The sequence below is a fragment of the Astatotilapia calliptera genome, chromosome 14 (assembly GCF_964374335.1).
Source record: "Astatotilapia calliptera chromosome 14, fAstCal68.1, whole genome shotgun sequence".
Classification (NCBI taxonomy): domain Eukaryota; kingdom Metazoa; phylum Chordata; class Actinopteri; order Cichliformes; family Cichlidae; genus Astatotilapia; species Astatotilapia calliptera.
The window spans coordinates 36900704-36916316 of NC_137435.1; the positions used below are offsets into that span (position 1 = coordinate 36900704).

At 39.0% G+C, this 15613-nt stretch overlaps 1 protein-coding gene and 1 long non-coding RNA gene across 5 annotated transcripts in view; one reads left to right on the plus strand and one right to left on the minus strand.

The window, feature by feature from the left end:
- Positions 1 to 15613, plus strand: part of nf1a (neurofibromin 1a) — a 133939-nt gene that overhangs the window by 109174 nt on the left and 9152 nt on the right. For all 4 annotated transcript variants that reach the window (XM_026191694.2, XM_026191697.2, XM_026191695.2 and 1 more), the window contains 14 exons: positions 3661 to 4093; positions 4225 to 4565; positions 5642 to 5844; positions 8166 to 8359; positions 8440 to 8580; positions 11576 to 11855; positions 12036 to 12250; positions 12413 to 12474; positions 12562 to 12703; positions 12961 to 13062; positions 13292 to 13432; positions 13996 to 14122; positions 14465 to 14596; positions 14859 to 14994. In XM_026191694.2, the coding sequence (XP_026047479.1) occupies positions 3661 to 4093; positions 4225 to 4565; positions 5642 to 5844; positions 8166 to 8359; positions 8440 to 8580; positions 11576 to 11855; positions 12036 to 12250; positions 12413 to 12474; positions 12562 to 12703; positions 12961 to 13062; positions 13292 to 13432; positions 13996 to 14122; positions 14465 to 14596; positions 14859 to 14994 (2649 nt within the window). The remainder of the gene's footprint in view (positions 1 to 3660; positions 4094 to 4224; positions 4566 to 5641; positions 5845 to 8165; positions 8360 to 8439; positions 8581 to 11575; positions 11856 to 12035; positions 12251 to 12412; positions 12475 to 12561; positions 12704 to 12960; positions 13063 to 13291; positions 13433 to 13995; positions 14123 to 14464; positions 14597 to 14858; positions 14995 to 15613) is intronic.
- Positions 2220 to 3429, minus strand: LOC113035876 (uncharacterized). Its single transcript, XR_013901273.1, has 2 exons — positions 3290 to 3429; positions 2220 to 3100 (listed from the first exon to the last, which is right to left on the minus strand). It is a non-coding gene; the product is annotated as an uncharacterized LOC113035876 (long non-coding RNA).

Sequence of the window (15613 nt, forward strand, 5' to 3'; positions counted from 1 at the left end):
ACATCTCAGGTGGGATCTGCTTGTCATGTCAGTAACGTTTTTGAAGCCCTTCAGCCTCAGATGCTATCTGATGGTTATGAGACTGCAGTCTGCACCAGTAACGGCCTTAATTTGGGTCGAGGATAGTCCAGTGTATTGACGGACAGCCAATTCGATCCTCCAGCTCAGTGCTTGTGAAATTTTTGGGGGTCTTCCACTTGACGTTTTGGTTCCATAACCCTAAGGATCATTTAAGAAATTCCAAATGACCGTCTTACTGGGTCCCACCTTGGCAGTGATGTTGCGCTGAGAGACCCTGCTTATGCAGTTCAGCAACCCGACCGCGTTCAAAAAGGTAAAGTTTTTTTGCCTTTGCCATCAGAACGTCATAACAGTCTGACTACCTGACAGAAGATGACAATGAATCCACATTTTTGCACAGATTTGGCTTTTTTAAGGCATGTGGCCCTAAACTTTTGATCAGCTGTAAAACAGCCTGTTTCAATTTAAGCATTGTTTCAATAAATTGCATGCTCCAAAAAAATGTCTCACTCCCATTTCTTCTTGTTTTATGTTGAAGCTCTATTTGGATCCTTGTTAAGATCCAACCATGCAAAATATGATATTTTTTGCCATTTTTCAAGTACAATACAGTTCAATACAGTTTAGAAGTTTAGAACAACTTTTAATCAGAACTGTATCATAACAGGAATGGGTGGGGTTTTTTCTGGGTTACTGACAGGTGTGTGGCTTGTACATGTTATTTAATCAAGCAGAATAACAGTTCTATAAGTAGTCACTGTTGTGGCCTGTTTTGTTGTCGAATGATTATATAGTATAGATCTTTAAAAATTTTAAGAATAATAATTGCCATTGCACAAATACATTTTGGATTTTCTCTAATCCACACAGGGTCAAAAGTATATATTCAAGCTCAAAGTGTTGTCTTTTAACAAGACATAGTTTGTATTTGTCAGCATAGAAGAAATAGCTTGATAGTACTTATTTCATTGACCAATACTCTACGAGTCCAAGAAACTATTGATTTTCCAAAGCTGGTAAGATCTCTTGGAGCCTTTGTACAGATGTGCAGATTTCAAGAAGTTGATATCTGTTGAAACTGTTTTACAAAAGTTATTTGGATGTGTCACCACTTTGCCAAGCTCTTGAAAAACACCCAAATTGTCACTTGTTAATGGCTACCAAAAGCATCTGGTCTAGGTGCAACTAAGGAACATGTAGCCAAATATTAGTGGGGGGTGTATATATATATTTGAACTTGTGTGCACATTTTTGGTCATGTATGATTATGAAATCCAAAATAAATTCTACAGTACATCCAGTTCTTGGTTGTTTTTTGTGTGTTTTTCTTTTAGTCCTTGAAGGTATATTGATGAGACTCAGTCGACCAGGGAAAACAACAATGGAAAGAAATAATTTAAAGCTCAAAATGTCCATGACGAGTGTATGGAAACTTTTGACCACAACTTTCTCTGTCTGTGTGTGTGTGTATAGGGCTCATAATTGACAAATATTGATTTGACTCATGAAACACTGACACCAATACAAAGGTCAATTTATTTAAAAACTGGCAAATATTACAAGTATTTAAGTTATAACCAATAATTAAATTGTTGAAAATTCATTTAAAAGATTAGACATAGCTGAAACAGATTCAGAGTTAAGTTTCCAGCATTTCTATTATCAATTTAGCCCATTATCTCTTCAAAACTGTGAATGTATGTTGACCTTGTTTTTGTTAATCTGCTTTTTGTTCATTATGTAAGTTATTATGCTATGTTATGTTACTGATGCAAATCATGCGCACAACAAATATGGACCGTGCTATGTTATGTGTTTAAAAGTTATGATGTCTTTCTTTCTTTCGTTCTTTCTTTCTGTTTTAATTGAACACTCAGGACCAGGCTTTAAAGATTTACTACGAGATATAGAACTATGTAACATGTTAAAAGTATCCTTATCTAAGCAAAAACTATGCTTTTTGGTGTGTGCACCCAAAGCTCTTTATTCTGTCAGCACTAATGTAGTAAATTGCATATGATGCCCTACATTTAACAAGATGAAAATAAACAGGAATAGTGATGCAACAACAAAATTATCAGTTTATTTACCAAATTTCCATTCTCACTTTGTTGACTGCCTTCAGCAAATAAGAAAACAGTCACCACTCTATTATAGCTTTTTCTTTCCTTGTGTCCGTTTCATGAATGCGTTTGAAAGACTTTCAAAGTTATTTATTTCTGTCCAAAAAAAGAGCAAAATAAAAATTAAAAAAAATCTCCATTAATATAATTCGTTTATTTTATTTTATATTTGCCCATGATTTAACAATTGGTGCATCTCTGTTGGAAAGGATGTGATTGAAACAAGCCAAGTTAATATATTTTAAATCAGCTAAACTGATTAGTTGTGTATGTGACTGGATTTACTGAAGTAGGGTTACCTCCTTACACAACAAGGGGCATGTCTTCTAAATCCCTGGGAATCTCCAAACAGGAGTCCTTGAAGTTGGAGCTGTGCATATGACTTTGATCGTCCTCAGGATTAAACGCTATTGCCATTGCCCCTTCCTTGAGTCCTGCCCCATCGTCCTCCATTGTCCCTTTTGTTTCAGCCTGCCTCTCTTCCTCAGTCTTGTCTTCTTTCACCTCCTCAAGCATGACACTGGCATCATATGGTCCAACCAGGCCTGCAATCTCTGGTTGGTCTGTGCCCCAGTAGCCTGTACTGCTTACTAAGTCCATGTTGGACCGTGAGGTGCGAGGGCCATAAACCTGGCGCTGAAGGCTGCAGACCTGGCATGCCAGTACCACAGTAGCAGCCAGCAAGCACACAATGAGACCTCCAGCTGAACTTATAGCAATCAGACCCATCTCAGTGTCAACCAAGCAGTCACCACGAGTGCCATTGATGGAGTTTTTGTCTTCACTTGTTCTGAGGGTAGTACTCACAGCAAGTGTGGGGCTGCTTCTTTGGTCTTGTGAATAGTCTTGTGAATATATTTGAGTTGTTGAAAGGACTGCGTCAGCACCGACAGGGCAGAGTGGCAGGTGGTTGAGCAGGAGAAACAGCCAAAGAGTTTTTGCACCTTCCATCATCTCTGAAATTCAGAAACTGTTTTAGAAAAAGTAAAGCTGAAAAAAAATGTAGAACGTTATTCCAGAATGCCACTACAAGAGCTCATGATCAGAAGGTTGTTTGAACAGTTCTAGTTAAAAAAAATTTAAAGGAAATGCTTGACTTTTGTGCTTTTAATATGATTCAAAGATGCTGCATGACAAATTCTTACCTGAAGTAGTCCTATGGAGGTCTTGGGGAAGAAATGGCACGTGACACCTGCTGCAAACTGACTGTTGAGATGGTCTGAAGTCACTTCCTGACCCCTCTTTCTGCTGGGTTTTTTTTTGTCTTTTGGTTTGTTTGTTTTTTTGCAGAGGGTGTGATTATTTCAGAGCCTTGGGTTTGATACCACAGAGGCTTGCAGGGCTCTTACAAAAAAGAACAGACAAAAAGAAGCAATCTTTTTCAGAAATGAAGCTTTTCGGAGTTCAACCACATAGAATGCAATGAACAATTTAAGCCTCACATTTATACAACTGATCTAAAAAATAAAACTATTTCGTATTTAACCATAATGAATTTTTCCCCCCTTTTCTTTAGGTTCAAAACGGGCCAGATCAATGGTGACCTGCTCATCTACCATGTCCTTCTCACCCTCAAACCCTACTATGCTAAGCCCTATGAGATAGTGGTAGACTTAACACATGTTGGACCCAGCAATCGTTTCAAGACTGACTTCCTCTCTAAGTGGTTTGTTGTCTTTCCTGGCTTTGCATATGAGAATGTGGCAGCTGTTTATGTCTACAACTGCAACACTTGGGTAAGAGAGTACACCAAGTATCATGAGCGGCTGCTGACAGGCCTAAAAGGGAGCAAGCGGCTCCAGTTCATTGATTCTCCAGCTAAGTTGGCAGAGCACATTGAACCTGACCAACAGAAGCTGCCTGCAGCCACACTGATACTGGAGGAAGACCTTAAAGTGTTCCACAATGCCCTCAAACTGGCCCACAAAGATACCAAGGTCTCAATTAAGGTAAGGTTTCAGCCAGTGAACTTGCACTAAAAATGAGCAACATAGAAATATTACCACTAAATAAACATATTAAATCACTAAAATCGTAACAGAGGTGTATCTTTAACCATCTTTATTTTCTTCTTGACCAGGTGGGTTCAACAGCCGTTCAGGTGACCTCAGCTGAGCGCACCCGCGTCCTTGGCCAGCCTGTCTTCCTCAACGATGTATATTATGCCTCCGAGATTGAGGAAATTTGCCTTGTGGATGAGAGTCAGTTCACCCTCACCATGGCCAACCAGGGCACACCCCTCACTTTCATGCACCAGGAGTGTGATGCCATAGTTCAGTCTATCATCCATATCCGGACACGCTGGGAGTTGTCGCAGCCTGACTCCATCCCTCAGCACACTAAAATCCGACCAAAAGATGTGCCTGGCACTCTCCTCAACATTGCTCTTCTCAACCTGGGCAGTTCTGACCCCAGCCTCAGGTCTGTCCTGTAGGGTCATTGTTTTGTTATTCTAGGCCAAATTCTTTGGCTTTATGGGGAATAAAGTAGGTCTGTAAAAATAACAAAGAATGTGTTTAATTTAAAATATAACTGAGATTTTTTGCTTCGGAACCAGTGACACATGAATATTTGAGCATACTTTAGGTTTAAAGTTTAGACTTTGTATAAAGGTTGCTGGAAGTAAACCTAATGCAGAAGCACCTTAAACTTAGTGACTCCTGCTTGTATAAATGTTTGATAAAACAACCCTATTGCTCACATGTCTATGAAAACATAAATTTAAGGTACTACAATGTGTGAATACATTGTATTTCCGTCATAAATTATAGCCCCATGTAGATGAAAATTAGATTATAAAACTGATACAAAGCAAAAACTATAGCAGTGGTCAAAAAACTCAATGCTTCAAAGTCAAATTTCAGAAACCAGCAGTTAACTGGATTAGCGATACATTCATTTTTTATACACTGTGTTTAAGGTATAAAGGTTTAGTTCAACCACCCCTCATTTCTTTGTTTTCCTTGAAAGAACCAGACATGAGCAATCGCTTTCTGGGCTTTCTTAATGTCTTCTTAATGGCACCTTTTTTACTTAAATACTTACTTTTAGTCTAGTCCTTGTACATCAGAAAAGTATTCCTGAAGACTACTTGAAGAAATTACAAGAAAGCTTCCCTAAAAGTTGTTTTGTTAAAAAAAATGTGGGTGGACCAAAACACTGTTTTGCCTGTATTTTACTCACTAGCTCACTGCATCTATTTCCCATTTACCTAGCAAAATGTAAAGAAATGAGGGATGGCTCAAGACTTTTGCGCAGTAATGTACACTTTGAACATGAGCCTAAATATTTTTGATCCAATGCAAGTGGTTCAGTTTCAAAGGAAAAACTCGAACATTTTAGCACATCTTATTGTCTTTCCAGTTTTCAGTTGAGCTTCACCGACCTGAAATAAAACTTTTGATCTACTCATTTACAACACCTATGTTTTTCAACTCAAACCTGTAAAAGTAAAGACTAAAACTGTTTTTACACTGACTTATCTGTTTCATATCCAGATCTGCAGCTTACAACCTATTGTGTGCTTTGACCTGCACCTTTAATCTGAAGATAGAGGGCCAGCTGCTGGAGACATCAGGTCTCTGCATCCCAGCCAACAATACGCTCTTTATAGTTTCCATCAGCAAAACTCTGGCAGCCAACGAACCTCATCTGACTCTGGAGTTTCTGGAGGAGTGCATCTCAGGCTTCAGCAAGTCTAGTAAGTCTGCTTACCATCGTACTGGTTACCATACATAAGCTCTCACATACACTCAGTCATGAAACTGCGTCAGTTTATTATTCAAAGATGTTACCTCTCTAAATGGGAATAGATACATTGTACTCATACCGCCACCAGCTCACCTCACTGAAATGCATAAAGTTTTAAGGTTTTTGTTTCTTTTTTTACATAACTGTGGTGGGGAGGGGAGCGTTTGGGAATGACAATATGGTTTATGATTTTACGTAGATGCTGAAGTGCACAGTGCACAAAGGTCGCCAACTTTCTGTATGGTCAATCGCTACATACCTCCAAACTTCATGAAGCCTTCAAATTAGCTCAAGACTTTGCACAAAAAGCTTCATGGAATAGGTTTTCATGGCAGAGCAGCTGCATCCAAGCCTTACATCACCAAGTATAAGGCAAAGCTTTGGATGCAGTGGTGTAAATCACACAGCCACTGGACTCTAGAGCAGTAAACACTTGTTTTGGCAATCCAATTGACGAATATCGGTTTGGCAGCTCCCAGGAGAAAGATACTGATTGTACTGTGCCAAGTATTAAGTTTGGTGGACGTTGATTGTGGTGTTGTTGTTTTTCAAGAGCTGTGCTCAGGCCCCTAGTTCCAGTAAAAGCAACTCTTCATTTGTGAGCTTCATTTCATTGATTCAGCATACGAAGACATTTAGGGCATTTTCATGCTCACAACTTTGTGGGAACAGTCTGGTTTGGGGATGGACCTTCCTATTCTAACATGATCTTGAATCCAGCTCTACTAGTAATTATTTTAAGCCTATTTCAATAGGCCATTTATAAGCAAATTACTAGAAAAAATAGTAGAAAATCAGTTCTGATCTTTACTGTGCAGATGACATATTTTTACCCTTTTCAGTCGGGCTTTCAGAGGCAGCGTTCCACTGAGACCGCTCCTTTGAAGGTCTGTAATGATCTTCTAATGGCTTCTGATGCAGGGAATTGTTCTGTGATCATTTTGTTTGGTCATAGCGCAGCCTTTGATACCATTGGAAACAAATTCCTACTTAATAGGCTTAAAGCTTTAGCTGGTGTATATGGCTCTGCCAGAGAAAGAAAGCCAGAATGGTTTTCTTCATACTTATCTGATAGGACCTTCTTTGTTAGAACAGACAAGTTCTCCTCTAACATTTCCTTCCTGACCTGCGGGGTTCCACAGGGTTCAGTTTTGAGTCCATTATTATTTTCTTTCTACATGCTTTCTTTAGCTTATTTAGTCTTTTAGTGACATTTCTTATCCATTGTATGCCAGTGACATATTCAGCTGTCATTAGCATACAATGGATAAGCTGTCATGTCTTTTAAGACTCATCTACTGGATAGGTTGTCCACCCTAATCCACTACTTAACTCAGATTGGCTCTCTATCTGTTACCTTGTTTTAAACACCAACAAGACTGAGACCGTGATTGCAGCTCCTCTTGAACTACATTCTGAAGTCAGTCAGGTTCTTGCTTCTTTCTGTCCTTGGAGTAATATTTGAGTTGCATGTAAAACCTTTGTCTGGTTCCTGTTTCTTTCATTTAAGGTACATTTCTAAATTGCAACATATGGTCTCCTCAGCTGAACTGCGTTTGTGTCATCGCATTTAGTGTAATGCTCTATTTACCAGCTTGGACAAATCATCCCTTTTTCACCTCCAAGCTATACAAAGTGCTTCACCCAGACTGCTAACACGTTCTAGCAAGCGTGCTCACATTACTCCTGTTTTATGTTCTCTACATTGGCTCGCAAATAGATTTTAGAATTCATTTTAAAATTCTTGTTTTAGCATACAGAGCACCAAATGGCCAGGCCCCAGATTATTTATCTCAGCTTCTTACAAAATACACTGCTGCTCGTTGTCCACGTTCACAGACTCCGAGTCGGTTGGTTGTTCCCCATACAGAGCCTTTCAGCCTGTGGCACCAAGGCTGTGGATCAGTGTACCACCACAACTGTGTTTGGTTGACTCTGCTGATTCTTTAAAAAAAAAAACATTTCTGTTTAATCCGGCTTTCTGTTCAGAAATGTATTTATTTATTTACTTATTTAAATTGATTAATTTATTTTAAAGCCACCTGTTAACTTTGCTGTATTTTATTAAATATTTTGTATTGTCTATTTTGGCACCTAATATTCTTGTTTATTTAGCCTGTTGTTACCCGCTATCTGTGAAAAGTGCTTAATAAATAAACTTAAGTTCATAAGTGTTTGAAGACAGGACCATTGAATATTTTTGGCAATATAGTGATATATTCTTAACATTAAAATAAACCGTAAGCTCTAAGTGCTGCTGTTCTCTTGCAGGCATCGAGCTGAAGCATCTCTGCTTGGAGTACATGACACCCTGGCTGCTCAACCTGGTCCGCTTCTGTAAGCACAATGACGATGCCAAGCGCCAGCGGGTCACTGCCATTTTGGACAAACTCATCACCATGACAATAAATGAAAAACAGATGTATCCCTCTATCCAGGCTAAGATCTGGGGCAGCCTTGGCCAGGTAAGTTTACCCAGCCCCTCAGCAGCTAAATAAGTACATGTGTCTCTTGGATTCTGGCCTTCTAACCATCTCACCTTCAGATAACAGACCTGCTGGATGTGGTCTTAGACAGCTTTATTAAGACCAGTGCCACAGGAGGCCTGGGTTCCATCAAAGCAGAGGTTATGGCTGATACTGCAGTGGCTCTAGCCTCAGGAAATGTCAAATTGGTCTCCAACAAGGTGAGAGCACATTGGCAACTAATACACACAGAAAATAATCATGTTGAATCATGTTGCAACTCGTGGAGAGGATTTAATGGTATTGATGATGGAAAGTGACTTGGGGTTCTGTTAAATGAGCAGAGCAGGTTGTTTGAGTAAACAACTGATCAATTAAAGCGGTTGTAAAAACCATCGCATTATGTTAAATAGGACAAATCCTACATTATATTTCATACAAACACATATGCTCATTATCCTATACATTTTAATATACATAAGAAGTGGACGAAATACTTTATTTTCATAAAGTAATTACTTTTCTTTACAGAACTTTCCTTCATTGCCAAATATCAAAATCAGGTGAAAAGGAGAAATTCAGTAATTACATACTGTTCCCACTAGGGGCATTTCTGTGCTGATTCACATCTGTTACAAAGAATATTGAAAGAGTTCTGGAAAAATATAAAACAATAAACGTCCATCAGAAAGAGAGCTTATATATTCTTCCACTTGGGGAACTGCAATGCACTTTCCTGCCATTTGTCAAACTCTTCTGTTTCTGAGCACTGTGCTTTTATTATCTGTGTATGCTGCATTGTGTTATGCAATATATCACAATGCGTGGCAGATATATATCAATATATAGCATTATTAGCCTTATGCACATCAACTGAGCCAGCTACCCACTGTCTTGAAACTACAGACAGTAGATATGGCACAACGGGGCCAGGGCATGATAGCAGTACCCTATCATGTACTGGCCCACAAATTTAACATCAAACCTTCTAGATATAGATATTTACACATAGACCGACACACACAAACCCTGACCTGGTGTTAACACTTCTTAATAGACTCACTTCTACTTGGTCCAGGTCAGCTCATTTGGTCATGGTTAATAAAGGATATACTATGTTTAAATTATGGATTAATGATTAATGCTTTCAGGCTGCAAGTTTAAAACGTGCTTCTGTGCTGCAACTGGATCTCATACTCTACGTTCTAGCTATGTGTGCTACAGTTTTCATTTAGAAGAACAGCTGTACGTAAAGAGCAAAATTTCTCTGCCAGCTACTGGTCAGTCGAAACAGAGAGCCTGTAGTTCAGGACAGAAAAACAAATCAACAAAAAGCCACCACATCATGTGGCCTAAAAGCAGAAATGCACATGGACATGAGCCAAGGCAGCTGACAATTTTTTGCCTTTGTTATGTTTCCACACTGATAACCACAGTGGCCACATGACTTGCATCTTTGGGTTGTCTATCAAGTCCCAATTCAGTTCAGTTCAAGTTTATTTATATAATCAAATCACAACAACAGTTGCCTCATGGTGCGTTAAATTGTAAAGACCCTACAATAATTGTCCCACAGTTTTTAACATCAAATCTTTGGTGGTCAAAGGTTACAGTGACAGTGTCCCTTAAATTCTTAATTTTTTTCTCTTTACATCTCAAAGAAATCTCTACAAATTTGGCCAAAGTCTTTAGACTTCAGGAAAAAATCATTAGATTTTGGTGGTCAAGGGCATACTCCTACTCCTACACAGAAACCTAAAATATAAAATATATTTAAATGTTAAAGTCAGTTAATAATTACTTACATACTGATGGAAGAAATAAATCCAGCTGGGATTCACTCTTGATTTGTAGAAGCTAAAGAGACAAACTCATCTAATCACTATCCATTATCTGTGTGCTGTTGTTCCAAATCCAAGCTGCTGTTTGGATAAACAAACACAATATACACAGGCAGACACAAAAGAAAACCCAAGGCCCCCTGGCTCCGATTATAGCAGACACCATCACTGCACTCAATAGTGGCCATTGTGAAGACTGTTGACTAAGAAAAAATTGATCTTTGAGTTGTAGTATTGTTTTTCTCTGCAGGTCAGTTTGGTCTTACTAAAGTATTGTACTGAATTTGAAAAACGATATATAAAATTGAGCATTGTACATAGCTATTAGACGTCTTACTTGAGTCTTTATCCTGGTGTTATCTGTAGAGTTACAGCATGATGTCATGGCAGTACAGCCTACTGGACACAATGGCTTCTTGTTTGCTGTTCTTGAACTCTTTGTCTCCCAAAACTTGAATAAATGCCATTTTCTAACTGGTTAGAATAGCTGTATAGTCCAGTATGTCAGCTTCATAACCAAAATGATTATTAAGGGTCATGATTAGTATTATTAGTTTACTAGTGATACATTTATTATTAAGTTTGCATTTCCTCTTTGGTGTTGCCTTTATTGGCTCTGGTTAAGCACTCCTATAAAACCATGATTTTACTTGTACAAAATTTTACTTGAGTTCAAAATTTTTGAGAAGGGGGAAACTCCCACTAGGTTTATATCTGGGACTCTCCACCATTTGACCCTAGAACTGAAGAAGCTTCTCGGATGAGAGGTGAAACGTCTTCAAGCAACTTAAAGAAGTCCAGACGCTTTTCTTTGCAAGCTCCTTTGACAAACATTGGATAGTTTTTCATGTCATAAATCAGATCTCATATGCAATACAGTACATTTTACTATTGGGGACTAGATTTCCACTCATTCTTATCGTAACTGTTCTGCTCCTGTGAGTTATTATTTTATTCTATAACAAATTCTGATACCTGCATCAATAACCCTGTACCAACAGACCAAGCTTTATTTATTTGTTTTTTCAACTTTCAGTTGTGAAAAATGGGTGAAAATAAGCAACAAAAAACTGCAAAAGGTTATGTGGCTAGCTAACATCTGTATTCATGTGTCCACTGTAGAAAAAACAATGAATAATAATGGTGTTAATTGAAGGACGCAACTGAGGCAACGTTCAGATAATAGCATAAGTGACACCTTGAACTCGGTGACAAAATGCTTAGAAGCAGATGCAGCAAACAATGAGCCGAAGCTTCGGAGAGAATAAGGACTTGATCCTGACCTTTAACCCAAATGAGATGCTAAGACATAACCTAAATTGGGCAGTTCAAGACATGCTAGACATAATGATTCTACACCTATTCTTTGTGGTAGGTCATTGGGCGGATGTGTAAGATCATCGACAAGACGTGTCTGTCCCCAACGCCAACACTGGAGCAGCACCTGATGTGGGATGACATTGCCATCTTGGCTCGCTACATGCTCATGTTGTCCTTCAACAACTCTCTAGATGTGGCAGCCCACTTGCCTTATCTGTTCCATGTGGTAACCCTGCTAGTAGCCACTGGGCCTCTGTCCCTCAGGGCCTCCACTCACGGTTTGGTCATCAACATTATCCACTCCCTCTGCACCTGCTCTCAGCTCAACTTCAGTGGTGAGGAAGTGTTTGTTCATTTGTTTTCTTCTTTATTGGTCAGTGAATAATGGGAGGTATCTTCATAAAGCTAGATGCATGAGCTTGCATGGCGTGCAGGCACACAATGGACACACAAAACAAAAAGCGAGTAGGCTACTGTGACCTGAAAAAAGAACCATGTTTTTGTGTTGAATACAGAGGAAACAAAGCAGGTTCTGAGGCTGAGTCTGACTGAGTTCTCCCTGCCCAAGTTCTACCTGCTGTTTGGCATCAGCAAAGTCAAATCAGCCGCTGTGATTGCCTTCCGCTCCAGCTACAGAGACCGCTCATTCTCACCAGGCTCTTATGAGAGGGAGACCTTTGCACTGTCCTCCCTCGAAACCGTCACTGAGGCCTTACTGGAAATCATGGAGGTCAGCTGAGAAAATCAGGATTTTTACATGTTTTTGCTTTTTCTCTGCCTTCCTACTACCCTTATTCGTTTAATAAAAAGTTATTATTATAAAATTGACTGTTTGTCTAATTACTGTATTTAGTTTATTAAATACTGATTGAGTTATGTGTTTTTGGTCCAGGCTTGTATGAGGGACATACCAAGCTGCAAGTGGTTAGACCAGTGGACAGAACTTGCACAAAAGTATGATCTTCTTGTGTTCTATTGCTTTTCATTCAGTTGCATAGATTTTCAGTGTGGAACAGGTGTTTATTTGTCTTTGGATTCCAGGTTTGCATTCCAATACAACCCATCTCTTCAGCCCAGAGCACTGGTGGTGTTTGGCTGCATCAGTAAAAGAGTGAGCCATGGCCAGATCAAGCAGATCATTCGAATCCTAAGCAAGGCTAGCCCTCTGCTCAGCATAGACCGGGTGAGGGCCTTGAGTCATTTACCATGCAGTCTGATCCGTGAACAGAACGTGTGTTTCAGTCCTTTACGTGTCTACATAGACGTTTGTAGAGTAAAGCTGCTTCACATACACCTGTGAATTTTACTTCACTGTCTCTTTGACTTCTTTATTCCGTGTATTGTGTACGGTGTAAACGGTAACATTTAACTGAAAAATTATGTTTAACATTTTGTTCTTCTTCCTTCTTTTTATTTCACTCACTCTTCTTTTCGTTTCAGGGTCTAGAGAGCTGTCTGAAGGGGCCAGACAATTACAACAGCCAAGTATTAATAGAGGCCACAGTCATTGCTCTGACTAAGCTACAACCTCTACTCAGCAAGGTATTCAACTAGTATAGATCTACTTTTTGTCACAGTTGGGAAACCTTTCAGAAATTCACAATTCTGTTCAAAATCAAATTGTTTCAAACTGTTTGATCTTTTCCTTTCTTTTCAACTTGGTAACTCTGTACATCATATTGTTATAAAGTAAAACCTTATTGGCTCTTTGTTTATCACTATCCCCTTTGTAATATTAATTAAATTTGTCTTTATTTGTTTAATCTCCCAGGAATCTCCCATGCACAAAGCTCTGTTCTGGGTGGCAATAGCTGTGCTGCAGCTGGATGAAGTCAACCTTTACTCAGCTGGAACGGCCCTGCTGGAGCAGAACCTCCACACTCTGGACACAATGCGTGTTTTCAATGATAAGGTAAAAAGCATTATTTACTGCCTTTTCATTCCTGCAGTTGTATATTGTTTGAATTAAAGACCATCCATCGGGTGACAATCTACTTTTTGCTTTGTATATGTATAATTTAGTTTGTAACAATGCCCAGGAACATTGTTTATGTGAATATGGCTAATAACTTCAGCTCATCCACTGTAGGCACGCTTTGACTTTAGAAAAGTGGGTAGTGGTGATGGTAAGCAACCAGATGACTGCAGTGTTTCTCAGGTTTCCCTCTGTGATCAGGTTATTGAAGTGAACGTAAACACACTCATTTATAAGACAGTCAGAATATCGTCTGGTACTGCACATCACCCATTACTTTTATGTAGAACTTCTCTGACAGGAGCTAAAAAACTGATTGGTCTTTTTTGTATGTTAAATGTCTTCAAGAATCTAATAAAGAGATATTTGATTCAGTATTTAGCACTAGACTTCCATCATGTAGCCAAAAGTAACATCTGTGTGCAGGAAATATATTGTGGCCATACATCGACATGGCCATTGATAAGGAGTCTTTTTTTAACATATAATTTGTCCTGCAGAGTCCAGAAGAAGTATTCATGGAGATCAGGCGTCCTTTAGAATGGCACTGCAAGCAGATGGATCACTTTGTCGGACTCAACTTTAGCGCCAACTTTAACTTTGCACTGGTGGGCCACCTACTCAAAGGTAAACTGGTGTGTCATGATTCTAAACACTTGTTTGTAGATATTTAGTCTGCAAAAACACAGTTAAACAGACACACAAATCTGCTGTCAGTGTGATTTTAGAAATGAAGCTTCAGAATATGTACATAGGAAGTGCTATGTCTAAAAATGGCTGTCTGCATTTAACTACAGTATCTAAGAAAGGAAGTCACACAGCGTGACTGTGAAAAGCAACGCGTTTTATTATGTGTGTGGGTTTGTCCCCCCTCAGCACTATATTTTGTTTTATTGTTTTTGTACACAATGACATTTCCATTGCCGTCTGTCTTTCTGTTTCTCAGCATGTTTTATACATGTCTTTCAGGCTACAGGCACCCATCAGCCACCACAGTCGCAAGGACAGTGAGAATCCTTCACACACTGTTGGCTCTCATCAGCAAGCATCTGAAATGTGACAAGTTTGAGGTCAACACCCAGAGTGTGGCCTATCTGGCTGGTACATAAGATGTTCAGTGTCGTTTTACTGCAATTTTCAGCACTTTCACACATTTGAAATACCTTTCATTTGCTGGATATTTGAGGTCATCATGTGATGAAGTTGAGGAACTTGGGTAGTGTTTGCTAACTCAGATATCAGAGGATCTTAGCATTAATATTGAACCAATGTCTGAGCTGTTAACCCTGCGTAGTTGAAGTGGTTTGGATGTGCCCTTCTAACAGCTATGATATCGTAACTAACATTTTGTTGTTTTGTGTAGCACTACTCACTGTATCTGAGGAGGTCCGAAGTCGCTGCAGCCTCAAACACAGGAAGTCACTGTTAATTTCTGACCTCTCCATGGACCCAGTTCCTATGGACACCTTCTCAAGTCATATGACTGATCCTACGTGCAGGTGAGCTCATTAAAAGACAATAAAAACTAAGGACAACAAACTACGGTGGAAGTTAGTTAAAGAGCATCAGTCTGCTCACTGATGCTTCTGTTTTCAATAGTATTCTACTTGTGCTACACCAAATGTGTGTAGAGATGCTTGGCCTCCTTAAAGCTGATGATGAATAAATAAATAAATACTTTAATAAGACAATTTGAAACAATAGTTTTACTAATAATGTATACATTATTATAAAATGCTGTAAATTGCCTGCTGTGAACCACCTGTATTTTTTGTATTTTTTGTATTATTTTTTAAACTTTTCTTCTGTGCTCTGCACATCTCTGTCAAATCACTACAGTAATTTTAAAGCCAAAAATAAACTTTTACAGACAGGTAAGCCCAAGAAGGCCAGTGACTTCTGAATTCTGTCCCAAATATCACTTGCTATGGCTGGCTGTAATTTTAACACACATGCACAGTTCTCTGTGGAGGAATCATTGGCAGAAAGTATTTTTGAACACTGTGTAAAGACAATCATCTTCTTTGCCATCGACTTGGGGAACATGCAATGTTAAAATGAGGGATTCTTGCTTTTCGTATTTTAATGCTTGTTGTTCAGCTGCTGCACTTCATTTGT